Below are 14,076 nucleotides of genomic sequence, written 5' to 3'. Positions count from 1 at the left end.
AATATAAGGATTACACATGTTTTTAAATGATTTCAAATGACATGTGACCAGACCCCTGTGTAATGTGTAAGTTATTAATATTTTTAACTATGCTTTGACACTGACACTTTTGTGATTATTAGATGTGGAACAACGTCATTTCTCTCAGTTTTAAAAATGAGGATTTCACAAAGGAATGGAGACAATTGTTTACAACAGATTTTGAAGGAAAATTTGAAAAGGTGAGAGGAGAATTTTTTAATTTAACTTTCCTTTCCTGTAACTATACTGTATAACCGGGCTGCCCGGCACTGTTTCTGGAGATCTACCATCCTGTAGGTTTTCACTCGGATTCTAACAAACACTCCTCATTCAACAGCTAGAGATCTCCTTGTGCTGCTAATTAGTAGAATCTGGTGTGCTGAAATAGGATTTAAATGAAAACCAAGGAAGGTAGATCTCCAGGAACAGGGTTTGGCTGTATAACAAGTCACATAGTGTGCTATGTTCAATTTCTTACAACCAAAATTGTTTCATTTCAGGAGTCTCCACTGGACCAAATTGAGATCTACTGTTCCAGTATTGAACAGATTGGTGACTCGTATCCCCATGTTGCAAACAGCATTGAGAAGTGTGCCCTCCAGGCAGTCAATTCCATTTGCCAGGTATCCTGCAATCTGAACTTTTAGTGTGCTTTTGCCTGCTGTTTTCCCTGATTTGTGAATGGTCACCCATGCTCAAGCTGCAATGCTCTTCGCAAACCTTTGTCATCGATTCTGTAAAACACAGCCAATCACATGCTCCTGTGATGTCAGCCGGCCCTTCTTATCACACCAAGTCGGGGTCACGCAGACATGAGTTAGAGGTGGATGCTTCTATGTGGGGCTTGACAGGTGAACTTAAACCTTTTCACTGAAGTAGTTTAGGCTAACCCCTTCAAGCAAGCCCCCTAGTGGCCAGGATGCCAGTGTCCTGAGGTAGAAAGTCAGATAGATATTCAGTGCTCCTGCAACCAAATTATGAGTGGAAACAGCCAATGCTGTGTTCTAGCTTTGTTAGTAGACAATACATGAAAACTATGCCAAATACGGACTTTTCAAGTGCCACCGTTTTTTTGGATAGGTTTTTGGACCCCTAGATATCCATCCCCCTATACTGTTGAAAAGATAATTCCCTCTTGAAAAGCATGCACAAGTGAGTTCCGTGAGTCAAAACGGTTGATTTGTAGTGAAATATATGATTATCTTATGATTTACATCAATGTACAATTTAGACATTTTGAATAGATTTGGAGACACTAAGGGACACCAGGATACACTGCTTACATGTTGCTTCCTAGATCTCTAGTAGTTTTGCATATCACACTTGTGGTCAAGTAGTTTATGATCCTGGAAATATATAGTTTTACCTGTTTTACATTTAGGCTACCTGTTACTCTCAGTATTTATTTGCAAACTTAAGGAGAACAGCTTTGCTTTGTGGCTGCTGGCCACAGACATTTGCCACTAATATGGTCTGTATTAAGTACCAGACCGCAGGGGCCCCCATGTTCTTGAGGAACAAGAACAGCAATCAAGCTATTGTCTTTCCTTCCTGGGTTAGGATGGAAGAAGCTCCCGTCCTTGAGTACTAGTTTCACTATTCTACAAGGCATCTAACTAAACACAGATACAAGAAAAATACATGGTCTGCCAACACATTCTGTCAAGATATCATTGTGTCAGATGTTTCATATATGTCTGCTTGTTTCTTATGAATAATAAGCCATTAATTGTAAGTGAAATTAGACTATTTCTGCCTGTTTGTGAACGTTCACAAAATGGTTGCTTTCCAAAACAGCCAGTGGTGGCATAGTGTACAGTTCTTAATTAGTGAACAACCAAACCATAAGTGAAAAATATATCTGATTTTCCCCGATGGTGAATTTCTGCATATGAGGTGACCCACACTATGTAGACTAAAATAGCTCCTTCTAAGCCTGTTAAATAATTTGTCTTTGTCTCATGTGAGTATCCATGATTCAAAATATATTTAATGAATATATATTAATATTCATTTTTTAATGCACTGACTTATTTGGTCAAAAAGATTTTGTAGTGCACTTTTAAGTACCAAAGGGGTGTAGGCAGCTTCAATGGAGGTGGGAGTGGGAGAGGCGGTGTATTTGCCTATCACAGTTTTTTCAAGTGGCAACATTGTGATATCATTTTTTGACAGATCGCCCAGCCCTAGCTGGCTTGACTAGACTTTTTCACACGTATCATGACTTCATTTGCCAGTCCTTGCCCAACCAAATGTACAGCACATGTACTGGACATGAAAATATGCTTTTTGTTTAACTATTTTCATTTATGTTTTTTGTACAGGCCAAAGCAGAGGCAAAGCTTTTTGAGAAAATCAAGATAAACTGGAAGTTTGGAAAGCTGATATCTGCCATCATCGAGAAGTCCTGGCCCAGAGATGCTAGGGGGCATTACCTCGAGGGAGAGGAAGTGATCCTTCAGCACATGCTCAACTGGACCGCTGCCAGGGACATCTTTAAACTGCATGGTACTCTCCCGCTCTCTCCTGTCATGTGACTGAGAGTTTGCATGCAATTTTAATTATTGATGTATTAGATTTGTTGCAGAACCTTATTTTAACGTTCTTGGAATTCATTTTTTGGTTTTGGAATTTGATATTGTAGTGTAGCATTAGAGAATACATGCCCAGTAGTTGAAAGTCTTATTAAAAAGATTTGTTGAAAAAGAATTCGAAATCATTGCTGTCTGTTGACTAGCGATGTACAATGAAGGGGTGAAACTCAGTTGAGGTGGAGAGAGAGGGATGATCAAGACTGTGGTCCATGCTTGTCATGATGTTCCTTCATGGATTGGTTCTCGTCTTTTCTTGTTTTTTTCGCTTGGTTCTCTTGCTAGGTGTGGATGAAAAGCTGACGGACAAGCTCAGTGACGAGGCCAGTGAGCGAATGGCTGTGGCCAGCTCAGCATTCACTTCCATCTCCCACAAAGTGTTCACGGGAGCCATAGAGATCAAGCTGCTGAATCAAATCCTAAAAAACCAAACAACCTTCATTGAGCTGCTGAAGATAGGTAGCTACTGGGTTGAATTCCTGTTGTGGAAGTACCTTTGCTCCATGCATGACTGTAATCTCACCAGGCAAATGAAGGCTTCTATATACTTTATATAATTTTGTGTTGACTAAATTGTTCGGGTGCACCAAAGTATTTGCTTTGTGGAGCATGTTGCTAAAACAAGGACAAACGCTGTACTCATTAGAGGTTAAAATAAACAGGATTCTCTCTATAGTTGTTGGAAATTAATTGGTTTTTGATTAGGTCATTGTTTTGTGATTTGATGATGACTTGCCTATGTGTTGGTGAAAATGGATGAGAATGTGGAACGTGCATTTTCCAGACTGCCTGTCGGACAATGAGAAGTGCAAGGACAGCTCTGCCATGAGGAGGCTGCTGCAGTGGAGAAGGGAAGAGGTGGAGGCAGTGTATCATGAGAGGAAGCTGGTGGAGAGTCTGATCACCATGTCCCACAAACTGCAGGAGCACATCGCAGGTGAGTGAGTGATACAGTAAGCGTGTGAGTGATAGTGATTGAGTGAGTGATAGAGTGACTGAGAGTGAGAGAGCCCATATACACCTCACTAGTTTCTGTGTGTGTTTCTGCGTCAGTAACACATCACTGGACAGTGTATGCATGGTTTTTTGCATGTGTATGTGTATTGGTTAGAAGCTCAAAGAGCATGGTGTCTGTCACTCTTAACACATGTCCCCCATCTGTGTGTACCTCCTTTTCAATGCAGTCTCCATGGGCAATCTTGAGGAAAAGCTGAAAATTAACATTGAGGTGATGACTCTTGACCAGTTCATGGACGTTCAGAAGTTTGACACTCTCTTGTCTGACATGACCAGCGTGGTCACCTTCTTCAACCTCGACCAGAACACAGAAGAGATGGCGAAAGTCCTGTGCGTGTTGAAGGACAGCTTCATTTTTTGCATGTGTTGGGAGAATCAGGCAAAAGAACTCTCTAGGAGAAACCCCCACAACGACGGTGAAGATGACGATGAAGATGACTACAATGAGGATTTCATTGATGCAGAGGAAGAGCGAGAATTACAACTGGTGGCCACGCTCCCAGTGATATACAGTGATATTTATCAGCCGTCGTACCATAAATATCAGAAGATCTACTCTGACCTGAAAAGTGGGGCTCTCAAACTGGGGGAGGTGGATGTCATCTTCAAGGCTTATAAAGGCAAGTACGAAGAACTGAGGAATGAGCTGGAGATCATGTGCCGGACAGACCGGTCGGAGGAACGAAACTGGATCCAGAGAAGGGTGGGACAGATCGAGCAGTACCACGAGGTCCACCTGGCTGTGGAGTCAGCCCTGGTCATCAAAAAGGTCAAAGACACACTGTGCCTTCAGGGGGACTTCAAGGTCCTGGACATGCTGCTTGAAGTTGTAAGTGGTGAAAACCTTTGGACGCTATGTCCATAGTATATTACAGTAAACAGTACAGTCCCTTTCAGGGACATTGCGACACACTGGTTGCCAAACTGCGGGCCGGGACCCACTACTGGGTTGAGATGGGTCACAAAATGCATTACGTGAACATTACGGATGTTTGCTTATTACAATTATGATTTTAGATAAATTATATCATGTCTATATCAAATCAAAAATGATATCTCATATTTAAGCTTGTGTTATAATTATGGCTTTGTCGCAGAAAATGTGTTCCTCCTTCAGGGGGCATTTGCAATCTTTTTTGTAAATTCAGAAATGCATCAGGTAGGAAAAGATATATGAAGAAAAAACCATTACAAAGCTTCCATTACAGGCCCCTTGATAGTTTTTAATAGGCTGCATATAATGTGTATGCTTTTAGGATTCTTTTAAATGTTTTCTGGCCTATGATTTTGCTTATGAAAATCCTATGTTATTATTGTGTAATCATGCAGTATTATATCAAATAGACATCTGTTCAAGGTCTGGGTTTTGTGCTTTTTTTAATCTTCAGGCTGATGTGAACTTTAAAAAAGAGAGCCTGGACCGCATTGATAATAACTTGATTCAGGCCAAGAGGGACATGGTGGAAATCACTGAACAACGTCTCCTGTGCTTGCAAGAGCTCGGCGAGAGAAAAAACTTTGTCATGTGGGTCAAAGAGGCCCTGGAAGGTGAGGCGAGGGTAGATGAACATGTCATAATTATGTATTTTTATTATGTAGCCTACTTTGCTTTGCTGACCGGACACCATTATCTACAGACACTTGTGTATTTTTCAGATGCAAATACGTATCATTGATACAGCTGGCTATATATTAAAGCAGGTTTACTGGTGAAGCTTAAGCTCCTTCACTCAGTCACCCACTACAACAGAAGAACATAACATTTCACAATGACAACAGGTTCTTAAGTCCGCCTAAGCTTATCATTTGCCTTCATGTACAGAACCTGGGTTTATTTGGAGTTGATGTAGGTGAGTCTACATGGTTTTCATGTCTTAACCGCAGATATCAATGAGCTGAAGGTATTTGTGGACCTGGCGTCCATCTCGGCTGGAGAGAATGATCTGGATGTGGACCGCGTGGCCTGTTTTCATGACGCTGTTCTGGGCTACTCCCCCATGCTGTACGAGCTTAAGCCCAACTCTGGGTTTGATGTCTTCAAGGAGACACTGAAGAAGTTGTGGAAAGCACTCGACAATGATCACAACCTCCCGAAGAAGCTGGTAAGATGAGCTTTATCATTTTATCACTTCAAGAAGGAGACAGAAAGAATGGAATATACATATTTGTTGGAATATTCAGTGTCCATGCTCAAAGTAAAAGGTCCAGCTGAGTCCAAGGTTATCCTCTCCATTTCAGCGAGACACTGCTCGCCACCTGGAGTGGTTGAAAACCGTGAAAGAAAGCCATGGCTCGGTGGAGCTGTCCTCACTTTCCTTAGCTTCTGCCATCAACAAGAAGGGCATCTACATCATCAGTGCGCAAAACCAGAAGAAGGTTAGTCTGTCTGTCTTTACCTAAATGAAGGGGTGTAAACCCTCTGTTATGATTCCAAACAAGGCTTATTTTTTATTTGGATTTAGTTTCTTTGCTTATGCATAGATGCTCTCATTTGAAACCAAGCATTGGTTGCATGTTCTAGTTGAGTCTGGATACAGCCCTGAAGCTGACGATTCCAGAGGAGCACGAGGACGGGCAGGAGATGCGCTGCTACTCGCTGGAGGAGCTGCGAGAATTACAGAACAAGTTGATGCTGATGTCTGGGAAAGGGGAGCAGGGCCAGGGTGAGGTGGAGCACTTCGTGGAGGTAAACTACAATCAGACTGCTTCAGCTGTAGTTGCAGGTTTAAGCTTCTATGTCATAAGCCAACTGTGAAGTTTTTTGTGCTTCTCAGGTCTTTGCCGGCATCCAGAGACTCACTGTGGCCTTTGTCGACCTGTACACTGCCGGGAACCCACTGTTCCGTCACTGGGAGGCCAACATCAATTGCAGTGCAGTCAATGGAGATGGCATGGCGGGCATCATCATGGACTTCAATCTGAACACTGCGGTGGGTGAGATCATGTTGGAGGGCGACATGCTGGAACATCTGCTTGAACTGTGCAGGAAGATGGAACGGTGCTTGGAATTCTGGAAGGCCTTTGTGGACCAGCAGAGATCCCAGCACTACTACCTCAACTACTTCACTGCAGAGCAGATCGTCTACCTGTGTGACAGACTGACCCAGAAGAAAGTGGGGAAGCTGGATGGCCAGGCCCTAATGATGCTGTCCTTCATCAAGCCTAAATGTGGAGTCCATGATCTGAGGCAAACGTGGCATGAGCTTCAGTATGAGCTCCTCACCATGGCTCCAGAGCAGAACAAAGACATAGACTTTCAGACCTTTGTGGAGAAGACTAACAGCATGGAAGCGGCTCCCACATTTGAAGAGGAGGCTGCTGACCTGCCGAGTCTTGTGGAGCGGGCCAGTGGCTCACGAAAGCTGGATGTTGTGTGGAACGCCTATATGAGGGACATGCAGAGCTTCCTCCCAGGCTCCCTGGATGTCAGTACCTTGGGGAGGCTGTTGGAAATACTGGCTAAGCAAGAGGAAGATGATGATGATGATGAGGATGAGGTATTAATGTTAGCTGAGAGGAAGGAGAATTGCGTCTTCCGGACCCTTCCAAATGGTCTGGTTTGTGGGCAACCAAACCTTGTCATCTGCCCACGGGCTGAAGTCTTGAAGTCGTGCATCAGCGTCTACATGAACAGCGGGCATGAGCCACTGCCCACCTACGATGAGGTGCTCCTGTGCACCGCCGCCACCCCCTACGAACAGGTGGAGCTGTTCCTCAGGCGGTGCCTGACTGCTGGCTGCAGAGGCGAGAAGATCTACACCCTCCTGTATGCGGAGGACCTGGCCTACGAGGCCAGCTACAGGGTGGAGCAGCTCTTCCAGAGGCTAGAGAAGCAGTGCTCTAGGCCCTACAGGCTGGTGATCATCTGCAGCGCCGACCGGGAACACGCCTATATCCCCTCTGCCTTCAGCCAGTACCGGCTGCACATGGTCCCCCTGGAGTCCCTGGAGAAAATCCAGGGATACCTGTCCAGGCACTATACCGTCCCTTCAGAACTGCCCAGTGCCGCTGCTGTGTTCCGAGACAGGAAGTTTGTCAGGGTTGTGACATCCAAAAGAGCAGGAGTGGGTCAGTGGCATCCAGTCTGACATTAACTGCCCAAGGGGGTGGTTGTACCCGTATATAATAGTGTTAAAATAATATAAAATTGGAAATGCTATCATGTGCCATATCAAGTTTCTTTCTTTGGACAGTACAGTGTAACTCATTAGCTCAGTTATTAATGTGAAAATTAGGCCATATTTCAGTAGTTGGATTTTTACATCTGCACTCTATTTCCTTACATTAATACAACCAATATTAATGGCACATAGTCATCATTTCTTTATGTATTGCTGTTGCTTTTAACACTGTCTGTTTCCTACACATCTTTTGAGAGATCAGGAGAACGCTTGTCTGTGACCTCTTGGCGGCCATCATAAATAGTTTGCATGGTCTGGAGCTTATATAAAGGCTCACAAAATTCCACTTTAACTTGATGGCTTTTGAATTACAGCAGTGGTGTGGATCATGGTGTAAAATGTGCAAATGAAGCCCTTGCTGATATCTGTCATGCTGTGCTTTTCAGGTAAATCTCTTTACATTCAGAGGCTGTACGAGGAACTTAGGGAAACCACCAAGACACCCTCTCTGCTGAAATGCATTCGTTTGATTGAGCCAAGTGTTGATGAAAACGTTGTGCTGCAGTCCTTGATCAGTAGCCTCCAGAAGAAGGAACTCACAATCTTCCATTTTGACATCACATCCTCTGTAAGCATTATAAAATTGCCTGGTATGATTTAGCTTTTAAGAGAAAACTTGTTTTAAAATACAGCTGTCTTAAACGGGATGTGTGGTTTTTGTGGTTTATACGTGCACAATCAAGCATGCTTAGAAATTGGTTTAATTTTTTGGAAAACAGGCAAACAGAACAGATTTATCTTAGAGGCAAATTCTATGCAATACAATGCACACAACTTGCATATGAACTTTTTTATAGTTTATATGTAAGTTTATTGTATATATATATATATATATATATATATATATATATATATATATATATATATATATATATATATATATATATGTATGCATGTGCTTGTGTACATGTATTTATATATACATATATATGTATGTATGTCTGTATATGTGTGTGTGTGTATATATATATATGTATATGTATATGTATTTTTATCACAAGGATTTCTCTTACTTCATTCACTGTAATGACATCTTTGAGTGGTATAATGCCCAACTGACATCGTCCGTGAAGTTGGGTTCACTCTTTCTTTCAGGATAATTTGCAATTCTTGAATAGCAAAATGCATAAAATACATTTAACCTTTTTTTAACCATATAAAATTTCTAAGTTCAGTATACTGTATTTACTTTTTACTTAATGTTACAGTTAATGAGCTCTGATTGCTTTGTGTGCTAACTATTGCAGGTGCGGAAAGGCCTGTATGAATTTCTATTCAAATTGTTGGTGTTGCGCTACCTGATGGATTCCGAAGGTCGCATGTGGAAATGCAGCAACACCCATTTGTATGTCATTGAGATCTTGCAGTTCATGGGAGATGTCTCCAGAACTGGCAAAGGAACTGTAAGTTTCCATGGCACTTGGCAACAGTACCTTTTTGTGCACACATAAAATTTATTTTTCCAAATTTTGCTTGAGAATTAATTTTGATTTTTATTTGTGCCTCCTTACAGCTTTCACATGCACAGTTTGCCTTCCTAGATGTCTTTCCAAAAGTCTTTTGTCGTCCCCCGAAAGAGGTCCTGGAATTGGAAATGCAAATGCGAGATGACCCTTCCATGAAGGATGAAGACCCACTTATGGATGACCAAGAGTTCCGAAGTGAAGCCTTCCAAAGACCCTATCAGTATTTAACAAGGTTCCACAATGGCATCAGTCTGGACGAATTCAGGTACAACGGTGTCGAGGGGACTCACGTACAGTGCCTGCAGATGCTTTTTGTGTACTGTGGCATCGTGGATCCTTCATGGGCTGAGCTGAGGAATTTTGCATGGTTCCTGAACCTGCAGCTGCGAGACTGTGAGACGTCTGTTTTCTGCCAAATGGATTTTGTTGGGGACACCCTGGGTGGTTTCAAGAACTTTGTGGTGGACTTCATGATTCTGATGGCTAAGGATTTTGCCACACCCTCCCTCAGCATCTCTGACCAGAGCCCAGGGAGGCAACTGGTGGACCTAGCTGGGGCCACTGAAGCTGACCTGGCCCCCTTCCGTATCAGAAAGCGGTGGGAATCTGAGCCACACCCGTACATTTTCTTCAACGATGACCATATATCCATGACTTTTATTGGCTTCCACTTGAAGGTGAATGGGCAGAACAGCGTTGATGCCATCGACCCCGTAAGGAAGACTGTGATCAAACCAAATGTCATGAGCCGGGAGCTGTATGAGGGACTGAAGTTGCAGAGGGTCCCCTTCAACATTGACTTTGATCAGCTCCAAAGAGGCGAGAAGATCGAACGCCTCTGCAATGTTCTTGGCATCCAGTGGCCTATGGATCCAGACGAAACCTATGAGCTCACCACTGACAACATCCTTAAGATGCTGGCGATCCACATGCGCTTCCGATGTGGCATCCCTGTCATCATCATGGGAGAGACAGGCTGTGGGAAGACCAGACTCGTTAAGTACCTATGCGAACTGCGGAGGAGCGGGGTCCCCACAGAAAACATGAAACTTGTCAAAGTCCACGGTGGGACCACCTCAGACATGATCTATGCCAAAGTGAGGGAGGCAGATAACATAGCCTTGTTCAACAAGCAGAAATATAACTTCAACTCCATCCTCTTTTTTGACGAGGCCAACACCACAGAGGCTGTCAGCAGCATCAAGGAGGTCCTCTGTGATGGCACTGTGAAAGGACAACCCCTTACTCAGAACACTGGACTGCAGATCATTGCTGCTTGCAATCCATATAGGAAGCACTCGGATGAGATGATCCAAAGGTTGGAATCTGCTGGATTGGGATACAGAGTTAGAGCCGAAGAGACCGACGACAAGCTGGGATCTATCCCCCTTCGCCAACTGGTGTACAGAGTCCAGGCCCTGCCCCCAAGTATGATCCCGCTGGTGTGGGACTTTGGCCAGCTCAATGACTGCACAGAAAAAATGTACATCCAACAGATAGTCCAGAGGGTGGTGGACACTAATTCAATCAGCACGCAGTACATTGAGATGATTACCAACGTCTTGTCTACCTCGCAGAAATACATGAGGACGAGGAAGGATGAATGTAGTTTTGTCAGTCTGAGAGATGTGGAACGCTGCATGCAAGCTTTTGTTTGGTTCTACAAAAACCATAAGATGCTGCTCACAGAGCTTAGGATGTTTCTGGATGAGATAGAAAACCCAGAAAGAAGTGGGAGACTGCAAAGATTGACTGAGAGTCGCAATCCTGTTGAGTGGTCCCTTGTGATGGCTGTGGGAGTTTGCTACCATGCCTGTTTGGAAGATAAGGACAGCTACCGGAAGAAAATCTGTAAGCTCCTCCCTGAAACGAACACGCCCCAGAAAGTTGCACAGGAAATTTCGCTCATGCAGGACCTCCTTCTGAGTGGCTTTCCCCTTGGGGAAACTATTGCTAGGAACAATGCATTGAAAGAGAATGTGTTCATGATGGTAATCTGTATTGAGTTACGAATCCCCCTTTTCTTAGTGGGGAAACCTGGGAGTTCAAAATCCCTGTCTAAGACACTTGTAGCAGATGCCATGCAGGGCCAGGCTGCACACTCGGAGCTGTACAAAAAACTGAAGCAAATTCACCTGGTCTCCTTCCAGTGCAGCCCCCACTCTACTCCGGAAGGAATCATCAACACCTTCAAACAGTGTGCCCGTTTCCAGGAGGGCAAAAATTTGAGGGAGTATATCTCTGTGGTGGTGCTGGATGAGATTGGCCTGGCAGAAGACTCCCCCAAAATGCCTCTCAAAACTCTTCACCCCTTGCTGGAGGAAGGCTGCATTGATGATGAACCACTGCCACACAAGAAAGTTGGGTTCATTGGCATCTCCAACTGGGCCTTAGACCCGGCTAAGATGAATAGGGGCATTTTTGTGTCCCGTGGTGACCCAGATTTAAAGGAGCTAATTGAAAGTGCAAAGGGCATATGTTCCTCTGACAAGATGGTCTTGGAGAAAGTTCGAAGCTACTTCCAGCCTTTTGCCCGGGCATATCTGAACGTCTGCCGGAAACAGGGTAAAGGTTTTTTTGGCTTACGGGATTACTACAGCCTGATAAAGATGGTGTTTGCCATTGCCAAAGTCTCTACCCATGAGCCCAGCCCAGAGCGCTTAGTGGAAGCAGTGCTGAGGAACTTCAGTGGCAAGGATAATGTGGATGCAGTCCGCGTCTTCATCACCCGACTGGATATTAGCCCAAACATGGAGAGCATCAGCGCCATTGAGCTTGTGAGACAGAACATCTCAGCCATCGGCCAGGATGACGAGTGCCGGTACCTGCTGGTTCTGACAAAAAACTATGCCGCTCTCCAGATTCTTCAGCAGACGTTTTTCTCTGACCAGCACCAGCCTGAGATCATCTTTGGCTCCAGCTTCCCCAAGGATCAGGAGTACACCCAGATCTGCCGCAACATCAACCGGGTTAAGATCTGCATGGAGACTGGCCAGACCATTGTGCTTCTGAACCTGCAGAACCTTTACGAAAGCCTCTATGATGCCCTCAACCAGTACTATGTCTGTCTGGGTGGCCAGAAGTATGTGGACTTAGGACTGGGAACCCATCGTGTGAAGTGCAGGGTGCACAAGGACTTCAGACTCATTGTCATCGAGGAGAAAGAAGTGGTCTACAAGCAGTTCCCCATCCCACTCATCAACCGACTGGAGAAACACTACCTAGACATCAACACTGTCCTCAAGAGTGATCAAAAAGGACTTGTCCTAGAACTAGAGAAGTGGGTGGGACTGTTTGTGACCCTTCGTGGCCAACACTCCATGGTTGCACGCTTGCCTAAGTACCTACCAGTCGATGTCTTCATTGGCTACCACTCTGACACCTGTGCTTCAGTGGTCCTGCAGGTGACTGAGAAGCTGAAGGAAGAGTCAGAGATGTCTGATTACCATAGACACATCCTGGATGAGGCTAAGCTGATCCTGTTGGGCTGCGCCACTCCAGATTCGGTGGTGCGTCTTGACTCCACTGCCCTCCCCAGCGGGGAGACTGAGCAGCTGGCTCACGTGTACTTTGAACAGCAAAAGCACAGCTCTCTGGCTGACTTCATCATCTCTCACACCCAGCAAGAGGAGTGGTGCCATGCTTCTTTCACTGAGGTAACAGAACTTCTGCCTTTGAAGAATAAAGCAGATCCATGAATCCAATTGAATTGCCATTGTGCAGGCATATCTCAGGCATACCTTTGTCACAGTTTTGAAGTCCATGTTTCAAATTATTAGCATGAATGCCAAACCGGCAGTTTTATATTATGTTGCTACTGTTTTTTTGCAAATTCATTTTGAAATCATTTTTGTTTTATTTTCTTTTTATTTTTGTTTTAATGTTTTTTTTTTTTCAGGTGACAACATTCTCAAGGCTCATGACAGCATCAGATATTGGGCTTCTCCAGGACGCCGCTTCTAACATTGAGCTACTCTCCCTGCAACAGTTTGACACCGAGCACTCCTTCCTCAAAAAGATAAGGTCTGTTACAGATCACACTGTTTCCCATGTTTGTGATGTCATTTTTGGTTCTTTTGAACCTTCTATAGACTGAAGCTAATTGATCTTCTGTGTCCTGGCGAAGATTAATGGAGATATTTGAATTTTACCCGTATTTTTAGACATTTCCTAGACTCCACATCTGGATTCAGAATACTCATTATTCAAACAGATTTCAACGAAGGCTCCCAGAGTGCAAACCTCATTGCTTCGGCAAAGTAAGTGTCGTCTTGGCTCATAACTTTTAGTATTTTGCTATATTTCAATATAAAACTGATATGAGCCATGTAGCATAATGCTTAGGGTACTCTGCGGCTGTACAATCAGTACCCAGGTGAGGCAGTGCCTTGAACAAGGTACTTAACCTGAATTGCTTCAGTGAAATATGCATCTGTTTAAAGAGATTTCATGTGAAAAGAAGGCACGGTGTATAAATCCCTCTGGATTAGAGCATCTGCTGTGTGACTGAAGTGTTAAGTAAACTTGGCTGTCTTTCATAATTCACATACATTTCAGGTACTCTGCAATGAATGAAATCAGCAAATCAAGAGATGAAGAAATGAGAGGGAAAGTGTTTGTGTACTTTATCACCAAGCTTCCAAGAATGGAGGGAGGGACTTCTTATGTTGGATTTCATGGAGGTTAGATGTGACACTCAAATTTTTCCACATTTCCTGAGGGACAAATAATTAAGCATGTATCTCTCCTTTACCTAGCAACAATGATAGTAATGATTGCTTGCATGTACATAACTTGTAC

The 14,076-nt window shown here is 43.9% G+C and overlaps 1 protein-coding gene across 7 annotated transcripts in view; it reads left to right on the top strand.

The window, feature by feature from the left end:
- LOC135243519 (E3 ubiquitin-protein ligase rnf213-alpha-like) overlaps nt 1-14,076 on the top strand; it is a 47,719-nt gene that overhangs the window by 11,712 nt on the left and 21,931 nt on the right. For all 7 annotated transcript variants that reach the window (XM_064315406.1, XM_064315412.1, XM_064315411.1 and 4 more), the window contains 17 exons: nt 123-221; nt 522-644; nt 2,346-2,529; nt 2,898-3,071; nt 3,397-3,549; nt 3,797-4,458; nt 5,018-5,177; nt 5,514-5,731; nt 5,868-6,005; nt 6,151-6,315; nt 6,404-7,697; nt 8,197-8,378; nt 9,058-9,213; nt 9,324-12,932; nt 13,175-13,299; nt 13,440-13,535; nt 13,834-13,958. In XM_064315406.1, the coding sequence (XP_064171476.1) occupies nt 123-221; nt 522-644; nt 2,346-2,529; nt 2,898-3,071; nt 3,397-3,549; nt 3,797-4,458; nt 5,018-5,177; nt 5,514-5,731; nt 5,868-6,005; nt 6,151-6,315; nt 6,404-7,697; nt 8,197-8,378; nt 9,058-9,213; nt 9,324-12,932; nt 13,175-13,299; nt 13,440-13,535; nt 13,834-13,958 (7,663 nt within the window). The remainder of the gene's footprint in view (nt 1-122; nt 222-521; nt 645-2,345; nt 2,530-2,897; nt 3,072-3,396; nt 3,550-3,796; nt 4,459-5,017; nt 5,178-5,513; nt 5,732-5,867; nt 6,006-6,150; nt 6,316-6,403; nt 7,698-8,196; nt 8,379-9,057; nt 9,214-9,323; nt 12,933-13,174; nt 13,300-13,439; nt 13,536-13,833; nt 13,959-14,076) is intronic.

This window comes from Anguilla rostrata, chromosome 17, assembly GCF_018555375.3.
Source record: "Anguilla rostrata isolate EN2019 chromosome 17, ASM1855537v3, whole genome shotgun sequence".
Classification (NCBI taxonomy): Eukaryota; Metazoa; Chordata; class Actinopteri; order Anguilliformes; family Anguillidae; genus Anguilla; species Anguilla rostrata.
The sequence above is the reverse complement of the archived record's forward strand: the minus strand, read 5'-3'. Positions and strand labels throughout refer to the sequence as shown.